General features: G+C 47.5%; 2 protein-coding genes across 5 annotated transcripts; both read right to left on the bottom strand.

The window, feature by feature from the left end:
* Positions 1-4,088: 4,088 nt before the first annotated feature.
* On the bottom strand, positions 4,089-10,918 carry PPIL6 (peptidylprolyl isomerase like 6). Its single transcript, XM_026043967.1, has 8 exons — positions 10,655-10,918; positions 10,396-10,491; positions 9,836-10,024; positions 9,275-9,337; positions 8,985-9,132; positions 7,792-7,848; positions 5,245-5,380; positions 4,089-4,227 (listed from the first exon to the last, which is right to left on the bottom strand). Exons 1-8 carry the CDS (start codon positions 10,916-10,918, stop codon positions 4,116-4,118), a joined length of 1,065 nt encoding a protein of 354 aa, XP_025899752.1. The 3' UTR covers positions 4,089-4,115.
* A 3,755-nt stretch (positions 10,919-14,673) lies between these two features.
* ZBTB24 (zinc finger and BTB domain containing 24) lies at positions 14,674-24,876 on the bottom strand. Of its 4 annotated transcripts, none has more exons than XM_026043979.1 (7): positions 24,844-24,876; positions 22,640-23,630; positions 22,201-22,368; positions 21,999-22,082; positions 21,193-21,276; positions 18,710-18,791; positions 14,674-17,684 (listed from the first exon to the last, which is right to left on the bottom strand). In XM_026043979.1, the coding sequence occupies exons 2-7, from the start codon at positions 23,601-23,603 to the stop codon at positions 16,877-16,879; spliced, it is 2,190 nt and encodes a 729-aa protein (XP_025899764.1). In that variant the 5' UTR covers positions 23,604-23,630; positions 24,844-24,876; the 3' UTR covers positions 14,674-16,876. The 4 variants fall into 4 exon arrangements, 3 of the variants coding, with proteins under 3 accessions (XP_025899764.1, XP_025899763.1, XP_025899765.1); XM_026043978.1 differs by lacking the exon at positions 24,844-24,876 and adding an exon at positions 24,197-24,224; XM_026043980.1 differs by lacking the exons at positions 14,674-17,684; positions 18,710-18,791; positions 21,193-21,276; positions 24,844-24,876 and adding exons at positions 21,303-21,355; positions 24,197-24,224.
* Between the last annotated feature and the right edge of the window lie 9 nt (positions 24,877-24,885).

Here is a 24,885-nt window from a genome sequence, read left to right as displayed (position 1 = left end):
CACTGCATTACTGGAAATTTATGCAAAGTACTTGGCAAATATGGACAAAAATAAGAGTCTGCAGATGTCCATTTTAGGGAAGCATTTTTTAAATGCAAATACCCAGGAATCGCAATGATTTGGAGCCTGGAACGATGGAATAACTGGRCTCCTGAAGAGATTTGGAGTAACATACTGCAAAGTCAGGGAGGATGGCAATGAACAAGAGTTGTTTTGTAGATAATATGAAAGGAACTTATCGCTTTGGTTCCATTTATAAATTATTTCTTTTCAAAATTACCATTTCACCTACATTTCACCGTGTTGTGACAAACAGAGTGTTTGTTTTATACACAGTGGCTAATATTCTTCGGGAAAGTGCCTAGTTCCAGAGGGAGGGAGGGAAGCCTCCAGCCCAGATAGCCCTGTAATATATAAGGTTTGAGATCAATAATATAGGGTCTGAGACCAAGTGTGTTTTGACAAAGTAACACAGAGTGTCTTGGTGGGCAAGCAGCTGGGCCAGCTGAGCTGGGGCTTTGCCCTGGAGCTTACACACCTAGGCCCTACTTTTGGAAAAGAGAGGGATAGGCAACAGATATTAGACAGTTAGAGACCAGATTAATAATGTATTTTGCTGAAAATATGGCAGGAAGATACCAGGGATAGGAAATTAGGGAAAAGTGTCTTACATGGAGCTTCTGCAGTGTCTTCTTGTTAGGGAAGGGCAAATCCACATTGTAATGGAAGAGGAGGCACCGTCCACGTGGGCACTCGGTGGCTCTGCAGCCGTTCCAGTAGCCTTGCGGGTGGCCCAGGTGGATGTCCTCTGCCCCTAAGAGGGGTGTACGGCCTAAGGCAAGGCGAAAAGAGATGTCAAGGGAGAAAAATGAAAAGTGCTACGGATAGACAGGGTGCAGCGGAAGGAATAAACTCCTCACCTGCACAGCAAGAGCCAGACACAGAAGAAAGTCAGGCTGATTCAGGTAACAGAAGGAAAACAAGGCTCGTGTTTAGCCTGAGTCTTCCCGAAGCAGCGTGATGAAGAAGAGCAGCCACTTCAGCCTATCTGCAGCGTGCGGCTTCCTCCCGGCGCTTCCACAAAGCAGGGCCAGGGCTCCTGCACTTGGAGTTTCGCTCAAGGCCAGCGGCTGATAAGGAAGAGCCGAGCAGCCTTGGCCAGCCTGGGAGCACTTCCCAATATTGCCCACTTGCAGCTAAAGTAAACAGCTGCACCGTGGGGGCTACTGCATGAGCACCGAGCACCTGCGCAGCAGAGGGACTGTGCTAGTAATGCCCACTGGCCTTGGTAGCCCTCCTGGATCACGTGCAGAAACCGTCTCAGGCTGGAAAACTGTGTCATCGCGTATGATTTCATACTCCAGCTTTCATTTGATAACCCCAGGCACCAGTTCAGATTAGGGGTTGCCCTGCTGGAAAGCAGCTCCACGGAGAGGGAGCTGGGAGTCCTGGTTGACACCAAGTTAACCATGAGTGAGCAGTGTGCCCTCGTGGCCAAGAAGGCCAATGGGATCCTGGCTGCATCAGRAGGAGTGTTGCCAGCAGGTCAAGGGAGGKGATTCTGCCCCTCTACTCAGCTCTGGTGAGGCCGCACCTGGAGTGTTGGGGGCAGTTCTGGGCTCCCCAGTATAAGAGGGACGTGGAGCTTCTCGAGAGGGTCCAGTGGAGAGAGACAAAGATGATTAAGGGACTGGAGCATCTCTCGTATAAGAAGAGACTTGAGTGAGCTGGGCCTGTTTAGCCTGGAGAAGGCTGAAATCTTATCAACCTGTACAAATATCTGAGGGGAGAAAGGGACCAAACTCTTCCCAGGGGTGACCAGTGACAGGACTAGGGGCAACGGGTGTAAGCTGAAACACAGACAGTTCTATCTCCATGTGAGGAAGAACAGCTTCCCTGTGAGGGTGCCAGAGCCCTGGCACAGGCTGCCCAGGGAGGCTGTGGAGTCTCCTTCTCTGGAGATCTTCCCAACCCGCCTGGATGCCGCCCTGTGCCCCGTGCTCTGGGTGTCCCTGCTGGAGCAGGGGGGTTGGACTAGACGATCTCGAGAGGTTCCTTCCAACCTCAGCCATTCTGTGACTCGGTGATTCTTRGGTGCTCTCCTCAGGCCAGTATCCGAGCTGTGACCACAGTCTTGCTGGCAGCGTCCCGGCCGACTCAAGTGCCATCACTGTGGCTCGCCCGGAGCACCGTTATGTCTGAAATTCACCCCGTTCCCTGGCTCTCCTCTCCTGGTCCTGAGGCAGCTCCAGAGAATGTCCCTGCGTGGCTGCCCCGTGCCGCCCTCGGGCACTGTGTGGGGACAGGACAGTGACTCTTTCTCCCTCRCTTGCTCCCTCAGGGAACACGCTGCTGGAAACACGTGTATTTTGGTGAGGGAAACACGTCTGCTCGCTCCAGGAACATGGCATCACGGAAGACAAATGGGCGCAACRCAACAAATTACTTGTTTTTTTTTCATAGGAAATGAGTTAATTGGCCTCTTTCAGCATTGCCTCCTTTCATCTGCAGAACTCAATTTTACTTTTCTCTTTAAACATCTGACCAGAATGTAAACCTCCTAAAATAAATAAACAAATAAAGAGTCCCTAACCTCCATCCTAGTGTTGGTTTCGTAAGCCATATAATTTCACAGCAAATACATGTCTCTAGCATTTATGTACTTAYGAAAAATAACTTGCCAGGAAGTATATTATTTTCTGAAGGAAATACCTYCCCATATTTTCTACTTTGCCACAGAAATATGAAGTGAAAATAATTAATCTATGTTGAGATATTTAGAATCTAGTTAGTTTATTGTAGGCCTTTCTGTAGGCAATTGGTTTCAAATGTTCCTAMAGAAGACTTAGTTTCTATACAGCAATATACATATTAGAAAATAAAATACCCCAGAAATAAATTTAAAAAATACATAAAAATGCGTTATAAGGTTCTTAAACTATTTTGTTACAGATACATTCAAGAATATCTGTTGTACTGTAAGGAAGAACCTAAATCCTCTTGTTAAAATTTAACATGATTAAGCCAAGTTAAACATTTGCCGCGTGATTTGTTGAATTCATTTGCATTTCACAAGTAAACTTCAGCATATTACCCCGGTATCATAAAATGTTGGGGCTTTCCCAGACAGAAATCGAGTTCAGAACTTGGCTTTTTCCGTCTTTTCCCTGTCACCTCTGCCCTGCCCTGTGGATTTTAGCGGCGCGGCGCAGGAGTAAAGGCTGCTTGGGATCRCTCTGCCAGGAAGGGAGGCACCGGGAAGCCGCTCCTGCCAGCAGAGCCCTGACACAGCAGGATTTAGCGTCACACTGCATCCGAGCATCCTGAGGAATGCTCCTGCCTTTGAACTTCCCATGTGCTTTGCTCTGCCTTCTCCTTCCAGACTGCAGGTTCATTTTCCACAAGTCTTTTGAGCCTCTTCATGCTCCTCTGCCRTCTGCTGCTGGACCGGTTGATGCCCAAGCTCTGCACACTGAAATCCCTGTCTGGCACTGGATGCAGTGTTACACACTTGCATCCACATTCAACCTTAGTGGTTCCCCTTGTCACTTTTATTTTCTCGTGGGCAGTGCAAGGCTAAATGCATCACATTCGGAGAAGTGTGAGTCACRCAAACAGTTTTCTCCTTTCCTCTGAGAGCTCTGAGCTCCCCTATCCAGCCCACATTTGGTGTCTGAGCTGTGCTGGGCCCAGCAGATCTGCTGCACCACGCTAAATGATGTGCTGTATCGTGGAGATCAGGATTTTGCCGTGAATTATTTGTCTTTAGAGGTGTGAATCCATCAGTCAGCTTSTATTTTGCTATACATGCATTTTGTCATATCTGCTTCTCATAACAGACTGTCCCTTGGTAATTATATTATAATCTTCTATGAACTGTGCACTGGCTCTGGGACTTACCCGCGGGTCTCTTGGGGTACTTGGGTGAAAGGGTTTTTCACAACCTGTGGGCAATATTTTAAGTCAAAGGAACGATACCAAAACTTCACAAGGCGCAAGAAATGTTTTTATTTTTGACTTGCCAAGTAAAAGCCCTCAATCGCTGTCAAACAAACACAAGATAAGGCAGGGAAAGAGCAATCTACCTCTCCGCATGCAGGCGAACAGGCTTGTAATCACGGCTCAAAGACCCCACAGTTAACGATCTTACATTCTTCAACAGGCCTCTCATTATACGTGGACACAGCCTCCAGTTTCTGCAGAGTCTCCGTGCCCTCGATCAGTTGCCTGCAGGAGGGCACAAGCATGGTGAGAAGGGTATCATCAGCATGAGGGGATGCCAGCATGACCCTCACAGGTTTGCAGCAAGTTCTGGGTCCTGCTCTGGCTTTGATAACTGCTCAGTGAAACTGGTGTCACTTTTGCCTTGGCCACCTGGCCTGTGGGCCACTGTTGGCACCTGCATCTGATGCTGGGCTGCAACGAAACCCYGTGGTGTTTTTCCTACCAACAGGCGATATCTGTTCTGCCCTCCAAAGCAAATGTCCCTCTTAACGGAGTTGCAGAGGGATGTTGTCCCTTCATTAGATACTCACCAATGCCATGACCTGGACTGAACTGCCTAMAGCCAAGCTCCTTGTAAGCTAAGCCTGTTGTAAGCTCAGCGCTGAGCTTCCCTCTGCCTTCACTTGTGGCAAACACCACTTGCTGTGACTATATCCAGCCAGGGTTCACTGTGGGGTTGTTCTCTGGAGGTCAGATAATTATGCTTTTCACTTCCTTGAAAAACACTGGGTTTTTCTATAATGTGGTTACGTGGAAACTCCACTGCACATTTCTTTCTATGTGGCAATACATGCATTTTTTTTTTGCTTTTATAGCCAGCAAACTTCTTGGACCAAAATCTTCCCTAGCACATCACTAAAAGTCTAAAATCTTGAACAGGGCCAGCCCTATAGATGAACCTACCGTGAACAACCTGTTGGCCCATACTGGCCAGAATAACTATTTTCCATTACAACTATTTCCAACCATTTTTCGAGGCAAATCGGAGGTTGGAGGCGTCTGCTCGATGCAGTCCCATCCACTGGGATGCAGTTTTGTTTGGTGGGCAGCAACGCCCCAGGTCATCTCAAGGGCCTCCAGCCCGAGCAGCTCAGGCCAGGGCAGAGGGAGGGAGGAACAAGCACCACTAGGTGCTTTAGACCCATCTTCTCCATGGCCAGAGACGACGGCCRCGTGGCGGCTGCCGTACGGGCTTCACGTTCCAAGGGTTGAAGCAAGAGCAAGCTGGTGCCTACGTACCCGAAAGCCACGTGCTTTCTGTCCAGGTAGGGAGCTGCCTGGAGGGTGATGTAGAACTGCGAGCCGTTGCTGTGGCGGCCCTTGTTGGCCATGCCCAGGATCCCTCTCTTGCTGTGACGGATGGCGAAGTTTTCATCTAGGAAGAGATCAGTAATAAAAATAAAAGGACTGGCTTTGCCAGGAAGCACTTGCTTCCTTGGCTTGCAGTCACTATTACGGCTCCTTTTTCTCTCGTTTCCTYCCTGCCCTGTCTCACTTTCCATGTCCTTTTCCTCCATCAGTCTCCCATCAACCCATCCCACACGAGTGAGGTCACTCTTGGGTTGGAACCAACGTCCAGAAAGCACTTCCCGCTACTACGTAGCTCTCACGCCAAGAAATGAAAAGGTGAAAGCTGCTCATGCAAAAATGCTCTGGGTGTTTCTGAATGCTGGAAGAGCAGCGCTGCTCCCGCAGCCCTGCGTCCTCCCGCYGGGTCTCTCCCCTGAGCAGCTCAGGGCATCCAGCAGGATGGTTCCCTGAGGCTACTTGGGATCATTCCTCCTTTGCGGATGATCCCTGCCGTGTTTGTGTCTGGGGGATGAGGACCAGGAGCTGATCCCTTGCATGCACTTTCATGGCTGGGCTCCCAGCTATGACAGGGCAAACAGGAGACCCAAATATCAGAGATTATATATATTAGATATATAATATAGATTAGATATATATAATATTAGATCTGGGCCAGGCACTGCTGGCCCCCAACGTGGCACTCATGACACTGAGCCCTCCAAGCCTGAAGGAAACTATGAACATTTTTCAATTTCATTATCCTCCCATTCTGGGGGGTTATTTTTGCTCTGGTTGAGGGCCCTTCTCAGGAACCAGCTCCCAGGAACCGTAATCCATTTCCAGCAGACATCTCCCGCGGGGCGGGCCTGTGCCTGGCAAAATGGCCACAACAAAATGGTCTCCCTGTGGCGTGGGGCGCTCCGTGTGGCGCCACGGCCGAGCGGCTCTCCCTGATTACCTCAGCGCTCGGAGCTCATTACAGTAAAACACCCTCGCGTCCTGTTAATTCCAGCAAGTGCTGTGGCCAGGGGCCACGCGCCAAATGCAGAGCTTCATGGAAAACTGCCTTCCGACAGGGCATCCGTCACTGCTCAAGGTGTCTGTCCTCTGTCCTCCACGTAAGCAACTTGGCGGGAAGYACTCGGGGAGCAATCTACGTCTTGAGTCAAAGGTGTGTAGCTAAGTAAACCCCCTCCTAAGTCTAAAGGCTTAAAAGCAACATGTAGATTTTAATTAAAAAGGGAAGGGCCGGCAGCCTTCTCTTCTGACACCTCAGCATTTGTAGTGGGTGCAGTATGGGCTGTAAAATCCTTCCAGGGACACTTCCAGGGTCGASGGATCCCAGTCGACACCTCTCCTAAAATCACATTAGGTAGGTGCTTTTGAAACATACAACCCGCCTACGCTTCAGCGCTGGCAGCAGCAGAAACCCCAGGCCTTCCAGCATCTCTCCTCGGTGGCCGATGAGAAGCTCGAGCTTCMTCCAGAGCTTCAGCAGGGCCAGGAYRGGGGCAATGTCCTRTCCAAAAAGCCTTATCAACCCACGTGCTTTGGCTCCATCCCGGGCCTCAAATGTCTTTGAAAATAAAGTTTTCGGCTCTGCTTGGCGTTTCTGATGGTGCTGCTGGCTGCTGCCCAGCCTGCTCAAATGTAACGGCGCTTGTGACATTGGCAGGAGGAAAGCTTTTGCATAAGAGAACATAAATCAGCTTCCAAAGTGCTTTACCTGCCATAAACCATCTTTATGGGCAGCACTTAATCCAAGCAGAATACCCCAAATGTCTGCGTCAGAGGAGCTGTTTCTCTTAAATACTGCATGGTATAACATTCTTCCTGCTTTACATTTATTGCCTTATGTCAGTATTGGGGGGAACACTTAATGTTAAGCTTACCTCACGTTTGTCGTTTCTTGACTCTCAGAGTTTTAAGAYGTAGTGAAATTTGGCTCTTACTCAATTTAGTAGCTCCACTTACATCAGCTGGGTCACATAAGACATGGTGGTGGCCCCTGGGATGGTCCCAAGCCCTAAAGCTGCCTGGCTGCCAGCAAATCTAGAGCTAAAATGAGTTATTTCCATTACTTTAAATGTATTTAAACAAGTGTTATCAGATGCCTGGGGATCTGTAGTTATTCACAGCACTTTGCCTTTCTGAAGCCCTTCCCTACTATCAGCAGTCACAGTTTTACATGTGAAGTAAACAGGCGCGTGGCTGTCAGCCGTCACTCGGAGGGTGATAGGGCAAACGGGCACGGATTTGGGAAGTGGCAGGTTGGGCACCGTGCGTCAGAGGCGAGATTACACGTCCCACAGCTCCCCGTGACAGCAGCCTGCTGGTGCTGATGCAAATGATGAATAAAGCTGACTGAAAATCCAAGCGTTTCCCTCAAGGAGATGAAAGAAAAGCTCCGGGTTATCCTGAGAGGAAAGTCGGTTGGATAACCTGAGTTTTGCCGTAATTTGAGACTTGCATGGAGAGATAACTCAGCGAACCTACCTTCAAAGGTGGGACCGTAGATGGATTCCCCTCCGTCTCCTCTTCCAGCTACTATGTCTGCAGAGCAGATAAAAGCAGCCATCAGAAATGAGGTTTGTCACGGGCTTTATCAGCACGTGCTGGGGCAAGGACGCCTGTCGGGGGAARATTTCAGGGCAAGGAAAGATGGAAATAAGGCTGTGATATTGCGGTGCGTTAAGGCTAGCAGCTGAAACGAGGGAGAATATTTGGAGAAGGAGAAATTCCTGTGGGAGTAGCGCTCTGATGGGTGAGACACCACAGAGAACCTGTTCTTTTTGCCTTTTTTATACAGAAGGTTTAAAGAAACCCATCTTTGTTACTTAAGCAGTGGGGTACACAGGTTGGGTTCAGGGTAACCCCTACAGCAGCAAGCCTATAATCTCYGCTTGCTTTTACGGGCCGCATAAATATCTTCATGGTTGTCCATGGCAAGCAGGGAGCACGTCTTCAAAACTGAACAGAAATGGGGCGTAAGCACTCGCCTTTGGAGCAGGGAGAAGAGAAAGGTAAAATGTATGGGCAGGCATGGCATGGAAGAGGCTGGAGAGAAGGAACCAAGGAGATCGCTCCCTTTCCCAGCACACCTCACTTGGCTTGGGACAAGCTACGAGGTGGGACAAGCTACGTGATGAGTCACTTCCTACGTCTTCTCGGTAGGTAGGTAGCACCCAGCTCTGGGCGTAGCGCCGGTGCTCCGATAACGTCCCCAAACACCAGGAGAGTCTCTGGCGCTTGGCTAAGTGCCTCCGTAAACTAAGCTCTCTGTAGAGCAAGCGGTAGGTTTTGCTGTATATACTCTTAGTGCTTTAATGTTTTCCATTAGTGTCCTAATTACTTGCCAAGAGCTTCATGAGCACTTCAAGTGGTTTTCTTGTGTTCACTTAGTTGCTTAAATACTAAAATCCAAAATACCAAAAATATTTTGAAAAAAGTCTTGGGTAAAGAGAGAATGTTTTGCATTTATACACACATATATATGTATATATATAAATTTATAATTATATAAATTATATATATATATAGATATATTTATATATCTATAAATTTAGAGCTTGTGCTGCGGAGATGTGCTACATCCCAGAGCTCAGTTTTGTTTCCTTGGGTGAAGACCGTTCCTTGTGCAGATCATCCCGCCCCACGTGGCTGTAGTTCACATATACTCAGACACACACCTCCTCCTTGGATCCATCCATTTTTCACCACTCGATGGAAAACTGAGTTTTTGTAGGTGAGATGGAGACCACTGGAAGGCGACGTGATGCCCCCCGTGCACAAAACACGGAAATTCTCACACGTTTTGGGGCACAAATCAGAAAAGAGCTGCAAAATCGGAGAGAAGAAAGATATGTGGAATTATTAATGGCTGTCGGCGGGCCAGATTTCTCTTCCCTCTTCTTTGGCAAATCAAGACAAATAAAGCATTTGCTCTATTTGCTCTTTGCTTTTCTCCTCTGTAACATACCTCGAATAAAAGCGTCCCGATGGGCTGTTCCTGAATGGTTATATCCAAGTACACAAACACGTGCTGTTTGGAGCAGAAAAGCAAATCCCGTGAGATAAAGCCCTGCTTTCAGCCCAGCCGCCACCGCTCCAGCTCAATTCAGAGTCCAGCTACAAAGGGCCCCAGAAAATGCCCGCGGGACAGTCAATGCAGAACAATACAGTTTCCATTGTTTTCTTTAAGTAAATAATGAATGAATAAAGGTTGAAGTCTCATGTCATTTTGGACAGAATGCTGTCCCCCTGGAGAGGAGATGCCTGAACCATTCCCAAATCGGTGACAACCTTATTAAAGCTCCCTGGTGGTTCATCCTTCTTCAAAATTAGGTCCCATGCCAGCCTGTCCCACAAAACCCCTTCCTTCGGCAAAGAGCACGAATGCCCCAGGAGAGAACACTTCCTTGCCCCTCTCATTCCTCCCCTGCCCCTCTCCGTTTCCCCAATGGCTTCTGGAAAAAAAGAGAGGTGGGATGAGCAGGGGGGAAGGGTGGGATCTCCGCGTGCCCCGCGCGGCGCCACGTGCCTGGCTGTGCCGCATGTGCTTGGTGCAGAAGTCCTCGGCGAGGGCGCGGCGCAGGGCGGCCGAGGCGACGTCGCGGTGGCGCCAGGCGCGGCGGGCCCAGCGCTGCAGCTGCCGCTCGTCGCCCAGCAGGCGCCCGCCCGCGAAGCACAGCACGGGCGCCGCGTACGCCCACGCCTCGCCGCGCAGCTCCTGCGGGACGGGGCGGGATGGGATGAGGCGAGGGGGAGCCGCGGCCGCCATGGGAGGTGCCCGGGGTGTGCGAAGGGACGTCGCACGGCCTGGATGGGGCGGTGATTGCTGGGGAGAGCGTCAAAAACCGCCACGGGGAGAGCTCAGCAGCCAACATCCGCTCTTGGGAATGCGGCTTTCCAAGTGTTTGAGTGGGCAGGGGGGCCTCGACACCCGTGCACTGCTGCAGGGGTCTCCAAGGACAGGGAGCCGYGGTGCGATGGAAAGCAGCCCCTCCAAAGGGTGTGGGTGGTGGCCTGGAGTGGGGGGACGGGGACACGAGGGTCCGCACAAGCTGGGTTGGGAACCGCGTGGGTAAACGAGAGCGTTACCTTCTTCTTCTCCTGTAAATACTCGTGCCAGGCGAATTCAAACATGGGGCGTATTATGGGGTCGGCAAACTCCTTCGGGAACTTCAGCTTCAGGGCCTGGGTTTTCAAGGCGAGGAGAATTAAAAAAATTAAGCTGCTCGTAAGCAGCTAAACCCTCCACACGCCCTGGCGCTGCTGGAASAACTCTCTGTTCGCCTGTTCTTCAGTATGGGTGCCGCTTTGCAAGCACGCCCGGGGGACCCCCCTCGCCGCGCGTTACCTCCGCGATGCCCTTGGCCACGTGGAAGGCCGGTTCCCGCAGCAGCCCCACCACCTCCAGCCGCTCCGGCGGCTCCGGGGGGCCCATCCCGGGGCAGCCCCGCTGGCTGGCACGCAGCGGCTCCGCAGGCTCCGGCCGCGGCTCCCTGGCAACGTGGAACGCGCCGGAGCTGCCAGCGAGGCGCGACGGGTGGTGGGTTCGCCTGGGTTTCCTTTCTCCCTGCCCGCCCCCAAGAAAAACGCCAGAGTGCTTCCTGATGCCCATGCTGGCAGGCTTTTAAAACTGTATGGAAAGTAACAAAATCCTCTTTTTTTCTGTTTCCCTCCCAGGGAAACAAAACAGAACAGCGCCAAGAACAAAAGGCTGATAGGGCTTCCACAGAGAACTGAACCCTGGTCCTTCAGGATCTCTTCCCTGCTGGCCTAAGGATGGGATCACCTAGCAGAAATAAGGAGCCTAAGGATGAATCCTAAGGATGAATCTATTGTCACAAAGCACAAAAACAAGGCGACATAAACAGATGTGTCCCTGTTGCTCTCCCAGCCCCTGGTGACCTGCTGGCACCTCCATGGTTAAATCCCCTTGGTGGGTCTTTTCCTGGTGAGGGAACGTGCTTTTTGAGCAAGTGGAAAAACCTGGCAGGCACAAAAGGCCGTGGCAATGAGACCACAGCTGGGCCGCACACCGTGCATGGAAGCGTCTCCTTTTGCATGGAAATACCCGCCTGTTAATTGAGCCGGGACACCCCGGGGCTCCATTCAGAGCCCCAGGCTCCGGTCCTGCGACGGCCGTGCAGCTCCTCTCACTCTGCGCTCAAGTGTCACTCTCCAAAGCAGCTTTGTGGCTTCATTTTATGTATGTATGTAATGCTAAAACACACATAACTGATGTTGAGCCGGGTCTTGCTTTAATAACCACAGACACTTTTTTTTTTTTCAGAATCTATAGAATACTAAATTTGTACATAACTATGGTGTCAAATCCAAAAAAGCCCATGGCACCTTAGCCAGGTATTTCTGAACTTTGTGCCTGKAGAAAACGGCAACTGAGAAAGAAATGACAGGACAGCACCAAGGGCTTCAGAAAGCTCCCTGCCAGGTGGGCTCTTCTTTTGGTTTGGAAGTTACACCTCTGTTTGCAAACTGTGGCCCAGTGTCACAGATTAAGTTACTGACCACCTCTCTTTCATTTCCCTCTCTCTCTTTTTCAGCTTTCGTTTAGATATGACAAATATGACCATAGCGTGAAGCCCCGAGTTGAAGCTTGGGCAAAGCATCCTCAAGTCATTTTTGCTGCGGTCTCTATTTGCATTGCCTAAYGTAGTTCAGGACAGAGATACAGCAATGGGAAACTAACCATGTCTTTAGTAAAAAGAAAAATAAAGAGTCCTTTTAACATATTCACATCCTCTTACGGAGCAGGCAGTGTTAATCAAGACACTCATCTTGGGTGGCTGACAACAAGCCTTGTCTTGAGCTAAGCCTGAGGTGCCACCACGCTAACCTGCTGCTACTTTTTCTGTGCTGTGGTTGAACACTGGAAGGGAAAGCTGGTTCCTTCCTCTCCTGTGGGGCAGATGTGACTATTCAGAGACCCCGGCCTCTGCAGGTTGCGACAGGCAGCACCGTGTTTCAGCAGCAAGACCATATGGCCTCTGCTAGAGCCTCAGGTTTCTACAGCAGCCTTATGGAAATTCAAAAAGAGAAGTGACAGACTCAGAGCACAACATGAAAGTAAGTTATGCTGCAGAAAATACTCTTTTTGGTACCTATTTTTATCTTCGCTCATGTACAGACGGTCACAACTGAAGTTCAAGATGCCTTTTAAATTCCGATGTATGAAATCTATTTCAACAGGCTGAGAGTTTCCAATGGTGTTAAATATCGAAACATCAAGCTGGATGACAGATGGGGTTGTGCCCTTTCTGGTACCCGTTTGAGACACCACGATGCGGTTCGTGTGCTTATTCATGGTGTTTTAATAAGCGCAGATCCGTGCTGAGGGGKTTGTGGTGGGCAGGGCTGCGCAGGACGCTGGCTCCCGCAGCTCTGCCGCCTYAGCTGCGTTAGCTCTAACACGGCAGAGCTCACAGCCAGGGCACTGCCAGAGGACGCACGGCAGCAAAGACAGCAGCAGGCAGCACCCTGCGGAGGGAAGGCAACGGGCACCCATGGGCACCCATGGACACGGCCCCTCTGAGGCTCCTGACACACGAGAGGAGTTTTCTCAGGGAGGCTTTGCTCTCGCCAAGCTCCCCACCTGCTGCGTCCGTTGCCATTTCAGTTCCTTGCAGTCCGAAATAGCGTCTCGAAGAAACCGAGAAAGAGAACAGAAAGGCAGGCTGGATTCTTTAAGGGAACCTTCCCATAGTTGCCTTTCAGTAAGGTGAGGACGGGAACAAGAAAGTGTTTCGCAGCTGGAGAGATGTAAGCCAGTCTCTTTCCAAAACCGCTGGCAAGACGGATGCCTGGGTCTGCATCCCTATCTTCAGCGTGTCAATATGCATCCAGTTTGACAAAGGGCACCAYGAGAGAGTCATCTCCCTCCCCTCTCCCGGGCACTACAGTAACTGCTGCAAAAGAACTATAATCAGCACCAAAGAAGCCCCAAATATATCAATTGCAAAAACTTGCAAAAAAAAAAAAACACGTGCTGCTGTCAAGATGTTCCTGGAGGCAGGGAGCTCTGCTTCCCCAGCTCCAACAAAACCCATCAGTGCTTGCTGGCTAAACCTCAAGGCCGCAGCTCGGATGTACCATGATGCTGCCCAGCTCCAGSACAAGAGCACAACGAGCACAGCCCTCCCTTGAACTTTCGGACTTCCACGTCAAGAAATGCTACTCAGGGACAGTAACAAATGGAGTAGGTATCTGAAGAGTAGTTGAATGCTATTGCAAAGAGAGCAAAAAGCCTCAGCTGGAACTTGAAGAGTCAAATACCACAGTGTGTGGCTGCCCTCCCCATGAAATTTACTTTATCCGCACAATTAACTAAAAGGGAGAGAAAAAGTGCATGTGTGTATAATATATGTGTATAATATATGTGTRTATATATATGTTTTAAAGAATTCAAGCATACTGAGTAACTTACATACAGAAAGCATTCTAATAGCATTAAATACTCACCAAAATAGCCTATGGGCTATAGGCTATATGGGCTATAGGCTAGGCCTATATGGCTGTATGGGCTATAGGCTAGGCCTACCTTACACTTGGGTCCAAAACCTGCACTTCACCTTCACACAGTAAGCAATGAGATTTGCTGAGACTGTTCTGCGGGAGGCTGTGAGCAGCCCTAAGGGGTTTACTCACCTTGGTGTGAAGGCATTTGGAGAGCTGCTGTGGAGCACAGTTTGAAGGCCGACAGGATCCACTTTTCCTTGTTGTTAGGAAGTTCTGAACAGTCACTAGAATAAAAAGTACAGACGAAGGGTCTTCCTTTCAAACCCAGAGCAATCGAATCGAAGGCTTTAGCTGCAGCCCGAAAAAAAAACACACACAAGGAACAGGGATTTATTGTCATCTTTAATAGAAATGTATTCACTACAAAGAAAGCAACAGCATCAAGGAAAGGAACATCTGCAGGATGAGAAACACGCTTCTCACTTCTCAAGTGCAAGCTAAACCAGGCACCAGCCGCTGAGGCAGCGCGGAGCAGGGGCCCCGCTGTGCTAGCCACAGAGTTACCCTCTTCACTGCCTCGTGGGGGACCTGACAGAAAAAGGGCATAAGAAAATCTGAAAAATAAAACAGCTTTTTGGGTTGCGGGAAAGCTGCTAGCAAGCACTACATGATTGTAGCTTAAACCAAATTGTAGCATTACACTTATCCAAAAAAAAAAAAAAAAAAACCAAAAAAACCACCTTTCACAATAAACAAATTAAGGTTGAAAAAAATATTTAACAGTTAGTTTATTTAGAATTAACTAGTCTTAGAATTTTACTTGACATGGAACCGGCTTTTTAAGCACTTTGGGATTCACACATTAAGTTTATGGCAGAGAAGGAACKCAGTGTAGGCTCCTGTAAATTTCTAAGACAGTATTTATGGCTCCACATTACAGTATTTTAGATGAAATCAAAGTTGTTAGGATGTAACAGCATATTTACTGTAGTATTTATACAGTTAATCAGCAAGATTTCTGTGGACGTTACAATGAGTTTCACTTATTTTCTGTTTGTTCTTGCAGCATCAAGGCTTCAAGCTTCCGAAACACCTCAGCAGAGCACGCTGGCTCTCTGCGGTGGCACAGAGTACAACACAAACAGAATTTGTCCCTTCTGAGAGGGGACAGAAGCAGCTGCAAAGCCAAACTGCTTTCTTCTTGYGTTGCTTTATTCCCACCATCTACCCCTCACCATCCATTTCTCTAGAAGGTGATCTGCTACCTTGAAAAAACAACTGACACCTCCGAATTCCAGAGCCCAGCTTCAGGCTCCAGCTGAATATTTTGCATTTTGACATTGAAAAGCACCCAGAATTTGGGTCCCCCAGATACTGGGGACAGACGCTGATGTCCTGGAGTGAGCGGAGCAGAAGGCCACGGAGAGGATGAGAGACCTGGACCACATTACGTACAAAGGAAGGCTGAGAGAGCTGGGTCTGCCCTGGGAGGAGTTTCTGGGAACATCTTACTGCTGCCTCGGAGCAGAGCCTATAGGGAAAACAGAGCCAGACGCTTCTSCCAGGTGCAGGGACAGGACGATCCTCAAGACACAACTGCCAACAACCACGTGCTCTGAGCAAGGTGATGGACCAGGTGTCCTCTGCAAGTCTCTTCCACCCTAAATCACTCTGGATTCTTTATTCCAATGGTACTTGCTGGTCAGCCATAAGCCACGAACATACAAAGTTGCTGAGTTTTTCTTTTTTTTTAAAAAATCCATCAGCTAACTCCTTAATTTTTATATTTTTCATTTGTTAACCCCCCTAATATCAATCAAAATATACCCCACTATCAATGTAAACCATAAATAAGTCATTTCAAAACTTAAGTGAGAGTTGTGTGCCTTGCCTCAAGTAGCAATGGCATTTTACCTGTATTTTAACACAGACTAGTACATTAGAGGGAGATGTGACCAGCAGCTGCACTCGAAGCTGCACAGCATCAGCTCCTTTTTGGCAGGCAGCCACTGAAAACATAATCTGTACATACCAAGTCCACCAAAAGAGCTGCACAGCTTCAGTGTGATGAGCCCCACTGATAGAGCTCACTACGTTTGAAGCGATTCATTCATTCACAATAACAATTACAAGCTTTTACACAGAATAAGAGTAACACTGCATTCTGCTCTCCAAAGTACCAAAAAATAACGCTTTAATTAGAAACTAGCTCCTAAGCTCAGTCTGAGCCTTGTCAGGAAAGACATTTTGCACTTCCACATGAAAAGCTCTTCAAAGTGCTTGGCAGAATGCATGAACGTTATCCCCATTTCCTTGCTGAGGAAACTAAGGCACACAGGTCCAGTGACTTGCCCACAGTCACGCAGYGGGCGAGGGGGAGAATTAGCAGAATTTGGGGTTTTAACTTGTCCATCTCTTTACCTCTATACTAAGTGCAACGATTTCAACATTTCTCTTGAGGAGCGAAACCTCCCGTAGCATACAGTAAATACAAGGGCAAACAAGAGTCAGAGGCTGCAATGATTCCAACCAAAAACAAAGAAATTTGGTATTCAATAAATCAAAATGCACTTTAGGGAATGGTAACACTGGAAATTACAGGTTAATCTGGGCAGAGCTTAACGCTCATTAAACATAAGACATAACTGTTCTCCTTGCAAAAAATACTGATTATCTGAGGCCTGTCTGTAATGCAGGCAATGCTGACTCTTCCACCAGAGGAGCCCCACACCCTCATCAGCACCCATCTTAAACACTGTTTTCAAGTGCCAAGGTTCACCACCCTGGAAATGCACACTGAAATGCAGTAAGGGGCCAAATAACTCTTCAGTAGACATCAATCTGCATGAGGCACAAAAAAAGGCATTCATCACTTGTGAGGTATGGACTAAATGGTGGAGAAATTCCAATCAGGAATAATAAAGTCTAAAATAAATAAGATTAAGAAAATTGAATGTCATCCACCCAAAAAAAAAAAAGAAGCCACCAAACAATGCATCTTCAAATAGATTATTCCATACAAAAGGAAGCACAATAGGTGTAAGCGCTGCCTGGGTGGGAAGGGTGCTGCAGTCCAGCCTTCCGATGACAGAAAAGCCCTTCAAAAAGCCTGATCTGGAATAGGATGCTCATGAGATGCCTTGTTTACTGACAGGGACTGCTGATGAGATTCAGGAATTTGCACATTTGGGTTCTGTCCATCACTGAGGTGATGGGGAGGGACTGCATCTTGGCTAGAGTGTTGGCTTGATTCCTGAGTCAGTGGCACGTGTTGAGCTGGATGCGAAGATCCCGCTAGGTGGATTTCTTGGTTTTGTCCTTGATGAACATGGAGATGCTCTAGTGCTTCCTTGGAAAGAGTGATAACATGCATTTGTTCAGGCTGGGCTGGCTCAATTTGGTTTGCCATCACACTGATGCTTTGGATTTGTTCCCCTTGAGCCTGCTGAGTTGAAAGCAGCAAGTTCTGCAACTGCTGGGGTGGCTGCGCCAGCAGTGTGAGATTAGCAGCCTGTTCCGTTGTCAAATTTGGGGCGTTTTCTGCAGCAACGATACTAATGCCTTGATTATGACTAGGCATGAAGTTTATGTTGTGGACTGCATCCGTGACCAGCAGCTGGATTTCCTGCCCTCCGGAGGTGGCGAGCTGATACTGCTGCAGCTGAAGAATGTTTCTCACCTCTTCCGAATGAGTGGTGCCACCGGGGGCGCTGCTGGCCTCCTGGAACTGCTTTTCCTTGCTGTGAATCTTCAAGTGAGACTTCAGATTGTCCAGCCGGGCAAACTGCAAACTACATTCCGGGCAGGAGAAAGGCTTTTTGCCTGTATGTAGGATACAGTGTCTTCGTTTAGCGCTGGAATCGGAGAAGGATTTTCCGCATATACCACAAGAATATGGCTTTTCTCCCCTGCAAAAGAATATATTTGATCTAATTAAAATATCTCACTTGAAAGTGGTGCTTTCTGCGACTTGTTATACAGTAGAAGACTTTTTTTTTCCCCTTATCATAAACACTTAAAAACGGACACATTAAAAAGTTTTCTCTTTGACTTTCTAATTATTTCTATTTGATGTTCAAGAACTGCCCGACAATATTGTTCTTGGTATGCACTCAAGAGCTACAAATATAACAGAACTGCCTTCCTGTCATAATACTGAAGGTACAAATTGTATGCCACTAGATCTTGACAAGAGAAAATGGTCAAAAACGGTCAAAAAGGTGATAACACAAAAACTTATTTTGCACTACCATAAGCACTATTTTAAGAATGTTAGCATTTTAAAATCAATGATTTTTAAAACAAAAACCCACACATACATACAAAAAAAAAAAAAAACCTAGAAGACCTAATCTCTACATCTTAACTTGATGTCTGTCTCTATAAGATCAGACATTCTACCAGAAACATTCTCTTTCACATAAAACTTAAAATAGTACTTCAGTGATTTCAAATCTGACATGACTTTATACAACACATCAGGTTAACATGAGTAAAACATAACTAATAAAGAGGTTAGAGACCACAGACTACAGGAAAACTCTTCAGTAACCTTTTTACACCACGGCTACTCTTTTCTGTCAAATAAAAACTCACAGTAAAATTTTCTCTTAGATGATCCAGCAGTAAGTATATTGCCATTAATGAACAAATTAACATGCAAAAAGAGAACAATCTTACAGTGTCCTGACACACTAATACTTAACACTTCAAAACTTTACTAACAAACCTATTTTTCAAAGGATATATGAGCACTATCAACACATAAATCACACTCATTAAACTCTTTTTTTAACCAGTTCCCATATACTAAACAAAAATTGATTAAACAAAGATGACAGTGAATCCATCTTTAACACTAAACAAGCCTTAACCGTTCTATAATTGAATGGCCATCACATACAGACACTGGCATAGAAGTTACATACTCTACCTGTGAATTCTGATGTGAGTCTGAAGAGAACTTTTAGCTGTGAACGATTTGCCACAAATTTCACAAGTGAATGGCTTCTCACCTGAACAAAAAGAAGTTTGACATCACTTATTACGTGCCATTTTTCATCCATATATTTAAAAACATTTTACAAAGTGTGATTATGCTCCAAATCATCATCTTTTGAATCTCAGACCCGCGTTCTACCCATAAAAGCATGTTATGCTCTTTTGCTTTAACCTCTGTACACATTATCAAGCATAAAAGCCAGCCAAATCCTCATGCTTCTGTCACAAGTCAATATCAATATCTGAAATTGAAGGCAGACACTAGCTAGATGATGGTGCAAAATTTTAAAGGAACATTTCAGATAACTGTCCCCTTTGAAGTACAAGAATTAGGTGAACCAAGCCCTCAAAACAATAAAAGAGGTGCCCCAGGAGTCACCTCCAAATGGCTACACRTGGAATAGACAAGTTTGAAAAGGGCTGCCCCTCAACTGGAGGGCACTAGTGCCAGGCTCATGTCCAGCACCATGCCAATGAGCGGACCAAAATTTTTAACCTAAAAAAAAAATAATCAACTACCTAAACAGGTTGTCTGGCTTCCTAAAAGGCTCCATGCCAGGCATGGGATATCTTGTGCATAATGCAGGGACACCAGTGTAACAAAAATTAGCTTATGATGGGTTATAATAATTCTATGATTAAGAAGTTGGATAACTTTTTTACTATAATTGTATGCCTGGGTAGAAGCAACAAAAAGGTACACAATAAACAAATAGACAATAAAAGGTATTGTAAACAAACAAAACCCCACAAAGCCTAATTCACAGGATATCATTTTTCCTGTTGTATTCAGTGTCTTCAAGACACGATACGGGAATCCGGATCACCACTGCGGTGACTCACAGCGTTCAACCACACTGAAAATAATGGAGGATGAGGCAATGGCCAATATCCAGAAAAGTATCCTATTTGGTATAGAATTGCAACACTTAGTAGTTTTGGCCTTYGGGGACAAGGAGAAAGCACCACAGAAACAGAAAAAAAATGTTGAAAGGGGCCCTTGGAGGCCATCCAGTTCTGCCTTCTCTGGTTTAACTCCAAAGCTGGACTGCATTCTCAATGTTACAGAGCTGCTCCCAGAACAGCACAGTTCCRTCAAGATTCCCCACAAAACCAAATCCTCAGAACTTTATTTCCCAATGTATGGGGAAGGGGGAAGATCAAATGGTGTTTCTGCATTGACCATACTGCTCTCTGGCCTATCTTCACAGAATGGCCAAGGTTGGCAGGGAGCTCTAGAGATCATGTAGTCCAACCCCGCTGCTCCAGCTGGGACACCCAGAGCAYGGGGCACAGGGCGGCATCCAGGCGGGTTGGGAAGAYCTCCAGAGAAGGAGACTCCACAGCCTCCCTGGGCAGCCTGTGCCAGGGCTCTGTCACTCTCACAGGGATGAAGATCTTTTCTGGAAGCAAGATCTATTGCAACTCTTTCTGCTACAGCTCATCTTAGTAGGTCTGTCTTTGAAACTTACTTTGCCTATTATCCTCCCTCATTTCCTGCCACCCTCACTTCCTATTATGCTTACAGAACTGTATCAGCTTCASATAGAGAACTCCTGCGTGGGGATACACGTGTGCGTTTATGTCTCAACATACACTATGCTGTCCTGAACAAAAATATATTATTTACTAGTATTGAAAGCAGATGTTAGCCCGGATAGATAAAAAACGCCCCAAATCACAAGTGCTGACTCAACTATAATCCAGGGACTTTAAAAAAAAAAACCATAAGAGCAAATATTGCAAGGAGCCAAGTTCAGCTATGGTATTTTCTCTAAGAATTTACCATTCAAAGCAAACTGCCTTAAGATGACTATGCTTAGTCATTATGACAGTGTTTTTATTCTTGTTATCCAGGTATTCAAGTCTCACTTTGCCCTAAGTCTTYTAAAACACCCTTGCATTAAATCATCTCTTCCAGCCCATCTCCTGTCAACATCTGATTTACTGCAGCAGAATAAAAAGGTAAAACAAGCCAGTTATTTTTCTGATCAATACTGCTGTTGTAAGTATCCAACCCTCACAGAGAGTGCCTAAATCATTTACGATGTATACTTTTATTATACTTAACTCACTTCAAGCCCAACACGTGCTGGATGCCACTCTCCCAATGAACTGAATTCCCAGTCCAGAATTTTACCACAGCAGAGCTAACTTGCATTTTCTGCTGCAGACCTTCTAACCACAGAAAACAAACAGCTCTTCTGGCAACACACCTGGCTGGTGGGATGTTTTCATATGAGCTTTTTTTTGTGCTCATTATGTGTTCTTATGTCACAGTTCTTCACTAGAAATATACGTATATTGCTATACATAGTATAGTGGAAGTTAATTCACCAAAGATGAGGGACAAGCCAAACAGACTGTTATTTCAAGGAAAAAATAAATGAGAGCGAATATGAATGGCCATATTACCTGTATGTGTTCTTAGATGTTTCTTTAACTGAGCTGCATCCATGAATTTGCGACGACACTGGTTACATTCCGGCAATGAACGGCCTTGTCGCAATAATAAAAAAAGTGTCAGTGCATAAGTGATCCCCTGTATCTCTTCAGTGACCTTTGTTATAGCACTTTCCTGTAAAATAACCACTTTGATATAATATAGAAAGAAAACAAGAGGTGATTCACTGCCTCCTCTCTATCTCAACTGCCAGAATTACTCCTTGTCATTTCCCTATTTATTTTTGTTGCGGGAAGAGACAGTACCAAACTCCTGCTCACCCCCAAACCCACTTGCTTTCAAAGCTTTATAAAATCTTAACTTTTCCAGCATTTCCTGTGTGCATAATCTAMCTTCTATCTTTTTACAATACAAGTGAGCAGGACACATCCCAAAGTTTGTTTGCTAGTGCAAAACAACAAAAAATTGCAAGGTAATTTGCACGACAGGCAGCTGAAATGCATGTTGTTGTACAAAATTCCCAGTTTGTATGTGAAACAGTGAGCAGGACTAAAATAAAGCTGCTTTTCAAATACGGTGCATTTAACRTGTCACCATCAAATAAAGCCTCGTCAGTTTATGATCTTTCTAATCCTTTCTTTTTTTAAATGTCTGTTTTTTCAGTGTTTTCCTCACTACTCATTGTTATATTAAGATGTCATGCAGAGTAACAGAATCCTAGGTATATCACTGAAGAACATTCAGGRCCTTAGTCAATCTTTACGAAAGCAAACCAACACGGATAATGAGCCAACTCTACCATCCAAGCTCGTTATACCTGTATGCACTCGATAATGGCTCTTGAGCTGTCTCTTCTGGCTGAAGTATTTCCCACACTGATCGCATGTAAAAGCCTTCTGCCCTGTAGAGAAAATCACTTATTAAAACACAAGCCACATCCAAAGCAAGTGTAAAAAATCAGCACAGAGATCATTAACATTGTTTTGCAGAAATGGAAATGTTTGGGGGAGAATAATTACCTGTATGCAGGCTCATATGCTCCAGAAGAGAGTGTTTTGTGGTTAAAGCCTTGCTGCARACCGTGCACGTGTACGGCCGCTCCCCAGTGTGCATCCGCTCATGGACCTGAAGCGAGTGTTTCTGGGAAAAGCCTTTGCCACACTCACTGCACTTGAAAGGGCGCTCACCTAAAAGCACAAGATTTACAAATATCAGTGCATTATTTCTCTGTAAATACTCTAAGCTGATAGCGGGACGCGYGGCCATGCAAGACATATTAAAAACTGACCTTTAAGTAGTGATAAGGAGAATTTAAAGTGCCTAGTAAAAGAGATCTAGCTTGTCTTCAGCAAGAATTGCCCAAGACGGCACTCTGATCCAACAGCTCACACTTAAACAACTGGTTCACATTTAGCAGGAATCCACTCAAATCAACAGCAGCAGTCTCCTAATGCCTACCTGTATGACTTCGTTGATGAATTGCTAAAAAGTGATTGTACTTAAATACTTTGCCRCAGTCCTTACAGCGGGCTTCAGAACTGGTGCGTTTTTTCTTCCCCTCAGTTCTCTTGGCCAGCACTTTTTCCTCCTCGTCACCAAGAAGTTTGTAATCTTTCAGCTTGATCGATCTCTTTATGCGGCGCTTGCTGTAGCGGCTCTGGGTGCTCTGCACTCCCTCAGACTTGGGATCGTAATTCTCATCCTTCTCAGCAGAGAGATCCGCAGCATCCTCCGAGCCGCAAGCACGCTCCGTTTCTTCCATGTCTTTCACCACGGGAGCCTGCTCACCGGCAACCGGCTCTTCCGTCGCGCCGTCTTTCTTCATGAAATTTTGTTTATTTTGCACGGAGTTATTCTCTCTCAGCTGCACATCCTCAGCGGAACTCGCTTCCGCTTTCTCTTCCTGGGCGCTCCTGACTTTCCTCGGCCGGCCCCGCTTCCGCTTCGGGGCATCCGCGTTCCTGGTGTGGCCGGGAGCCGCGGGGCCACTGCTCGGCGGGGCGGCCGGCGCGGGGCTCGGCCCGTGGGCGGCCTCATGCTCCGCGCAGGCCCACACCAAGTCGTTCACCTTGAGCAGCTGCGCGGTAGCCAGGATTTGCTCCGTGCTCTTCTCGCTGGCGTGCAGGTAGCCGGTGTAGATGAACTCCAGCAGCGCTCCGAAAGCCTCCGCCACCATTCCCTCCAGCATGTAAATGGACTGCCCGATTTCGCCCTCCTCCACAAACATCATGGAGAAGTACTCGCTGCTGGCGGCGAGCAGAGCTTTGTGGGCTCTGAACTGAACGTTCTCCACTATGAGCGTAATGTCACACAGAAAATCCTTCTTCCTTTGTTCTTCAAAATTGGCCAGAATGGTATCTTTGTGAGCTTTGGAGTGAATGACGACCAGTTTCTCAGGCGCATYGGGAGCCGGTTCAGCCATTTTTATCTCAAATATGAAAGAAGGCACCTACAAGGATAAAACAGCTTTAATAAAGAAGCATCTTAGGAGTCTGCATTGCACAACACTAAGTATTATTTCCTTTATGAACTAGTGCRAATCTAACAGTTTCTGAAGCAATTCTGAAGCCTCTGAACTTTAAGAAGATAACATTAATGGTGACCTACATTATCTTCTCCCAAAAGTGTTTTTACATCTTAAGCTACAGCTAGTTTCTGCTCAGACCAGATTTACTGCCAGCCATTTCATTTGTTTAGCACTCATGTACTGTGRACTGCTCAGTAGCCAAAATGTGTGCTTTGTCTGAACCCCCTTCTTTTTGCAACCCAAACAACTGAACAAAAAGAATTCTTTGTTCACAGCTTTTTTTTTTTTAATGGAAATAAGGAAAAACTAATCGCAGCTCCAKCACCACTGAATGCTACATTTCAGAATATCCAGGGACAAGGCTATGAAACCCTGCAATCAATGACAAAAAGGGCACAAAAAAACCCACTGATTTGGGCATTGCAGGATTCCACGCCCTCTTTCATCCCCTGCCATCCTTGTTAAAACTTCTCTGGCAGATCACTTACCTGCCAATTCAGAGCCTACAGATGTGGCCAATAACACTAGAAAATAAAAAAACCAGCAAATCTACAAGGAGCAGACCTAGCAGCTCTGTCCCGGAGGGCGCTGACCACGCTAGGGAGCAACAGTTTGGCCTGTTAAGTACCTCTGACTGCAAACGCAGCCGAGGGCGCTACCGAAGGAGGGAAACGTGCAGCGTCGGGAGCACGCACGGCACAGGCGCACCGCGGGGGAGAGGCGCGGGGGAGCAGCCGAGGGGCACGTTAGGCGGACGCGCTCCCCGCCGGGCCGGGCCGGGCCGGGCCGGGCCGCCCCGTCACGTCACGTCACGTCCCACACGCGCGGGCCCGGCGGGGGGGGCGCGGGCCGCGCGCTGCGGGTGGGGCGGGGGAGGAGGGGCCGCGTTGCCAGGTGACGGGGCGAGGCGCCGCGCGTCACGCGCAGGGCTGCGCGGCGGCCGGGCCCGGGCTCCACGGCGGGCCCCGCAGAGCCCGGCCGCGCGGCGGCGCCCGGGACGGGGCGGGCGGGACGGACAGAACCGAACCGGACCTGACTGAACTAGACCGGACCGGACCGGACCGGACCGGACCGGACCGGACCGGACCGGACCGCACTGGACTAGAGCGGCGCTACCCCTCACGGCCGCACTCACCCCGAGCGTCGCTTCAGAGACCGCAGGCCGCCGCACTTCCTG

The sequence above is a fragment of the Nothoprocta perdicaria genome, unplaced genomic scaffold, assembly GCF_003342845.1.
Source record: "Nothoprocta perdicaria isolate Ctin4 unplaced genomic scaffold, notPer1 scaffold_343, whole genome shotgun sequence".
Taxonomy (NCBI): domain Eukaryota; kingdom Metazoa; phylum Chordata; class Aves; order Tinamiformes; family Tinamidae; genus Nothoprocta; species Nothoprocta perdicaria.
Note: the sequence above shows the minus strand (reverse complement) of the source record. Positions and strands in the feature narration are given on the sequence as shown.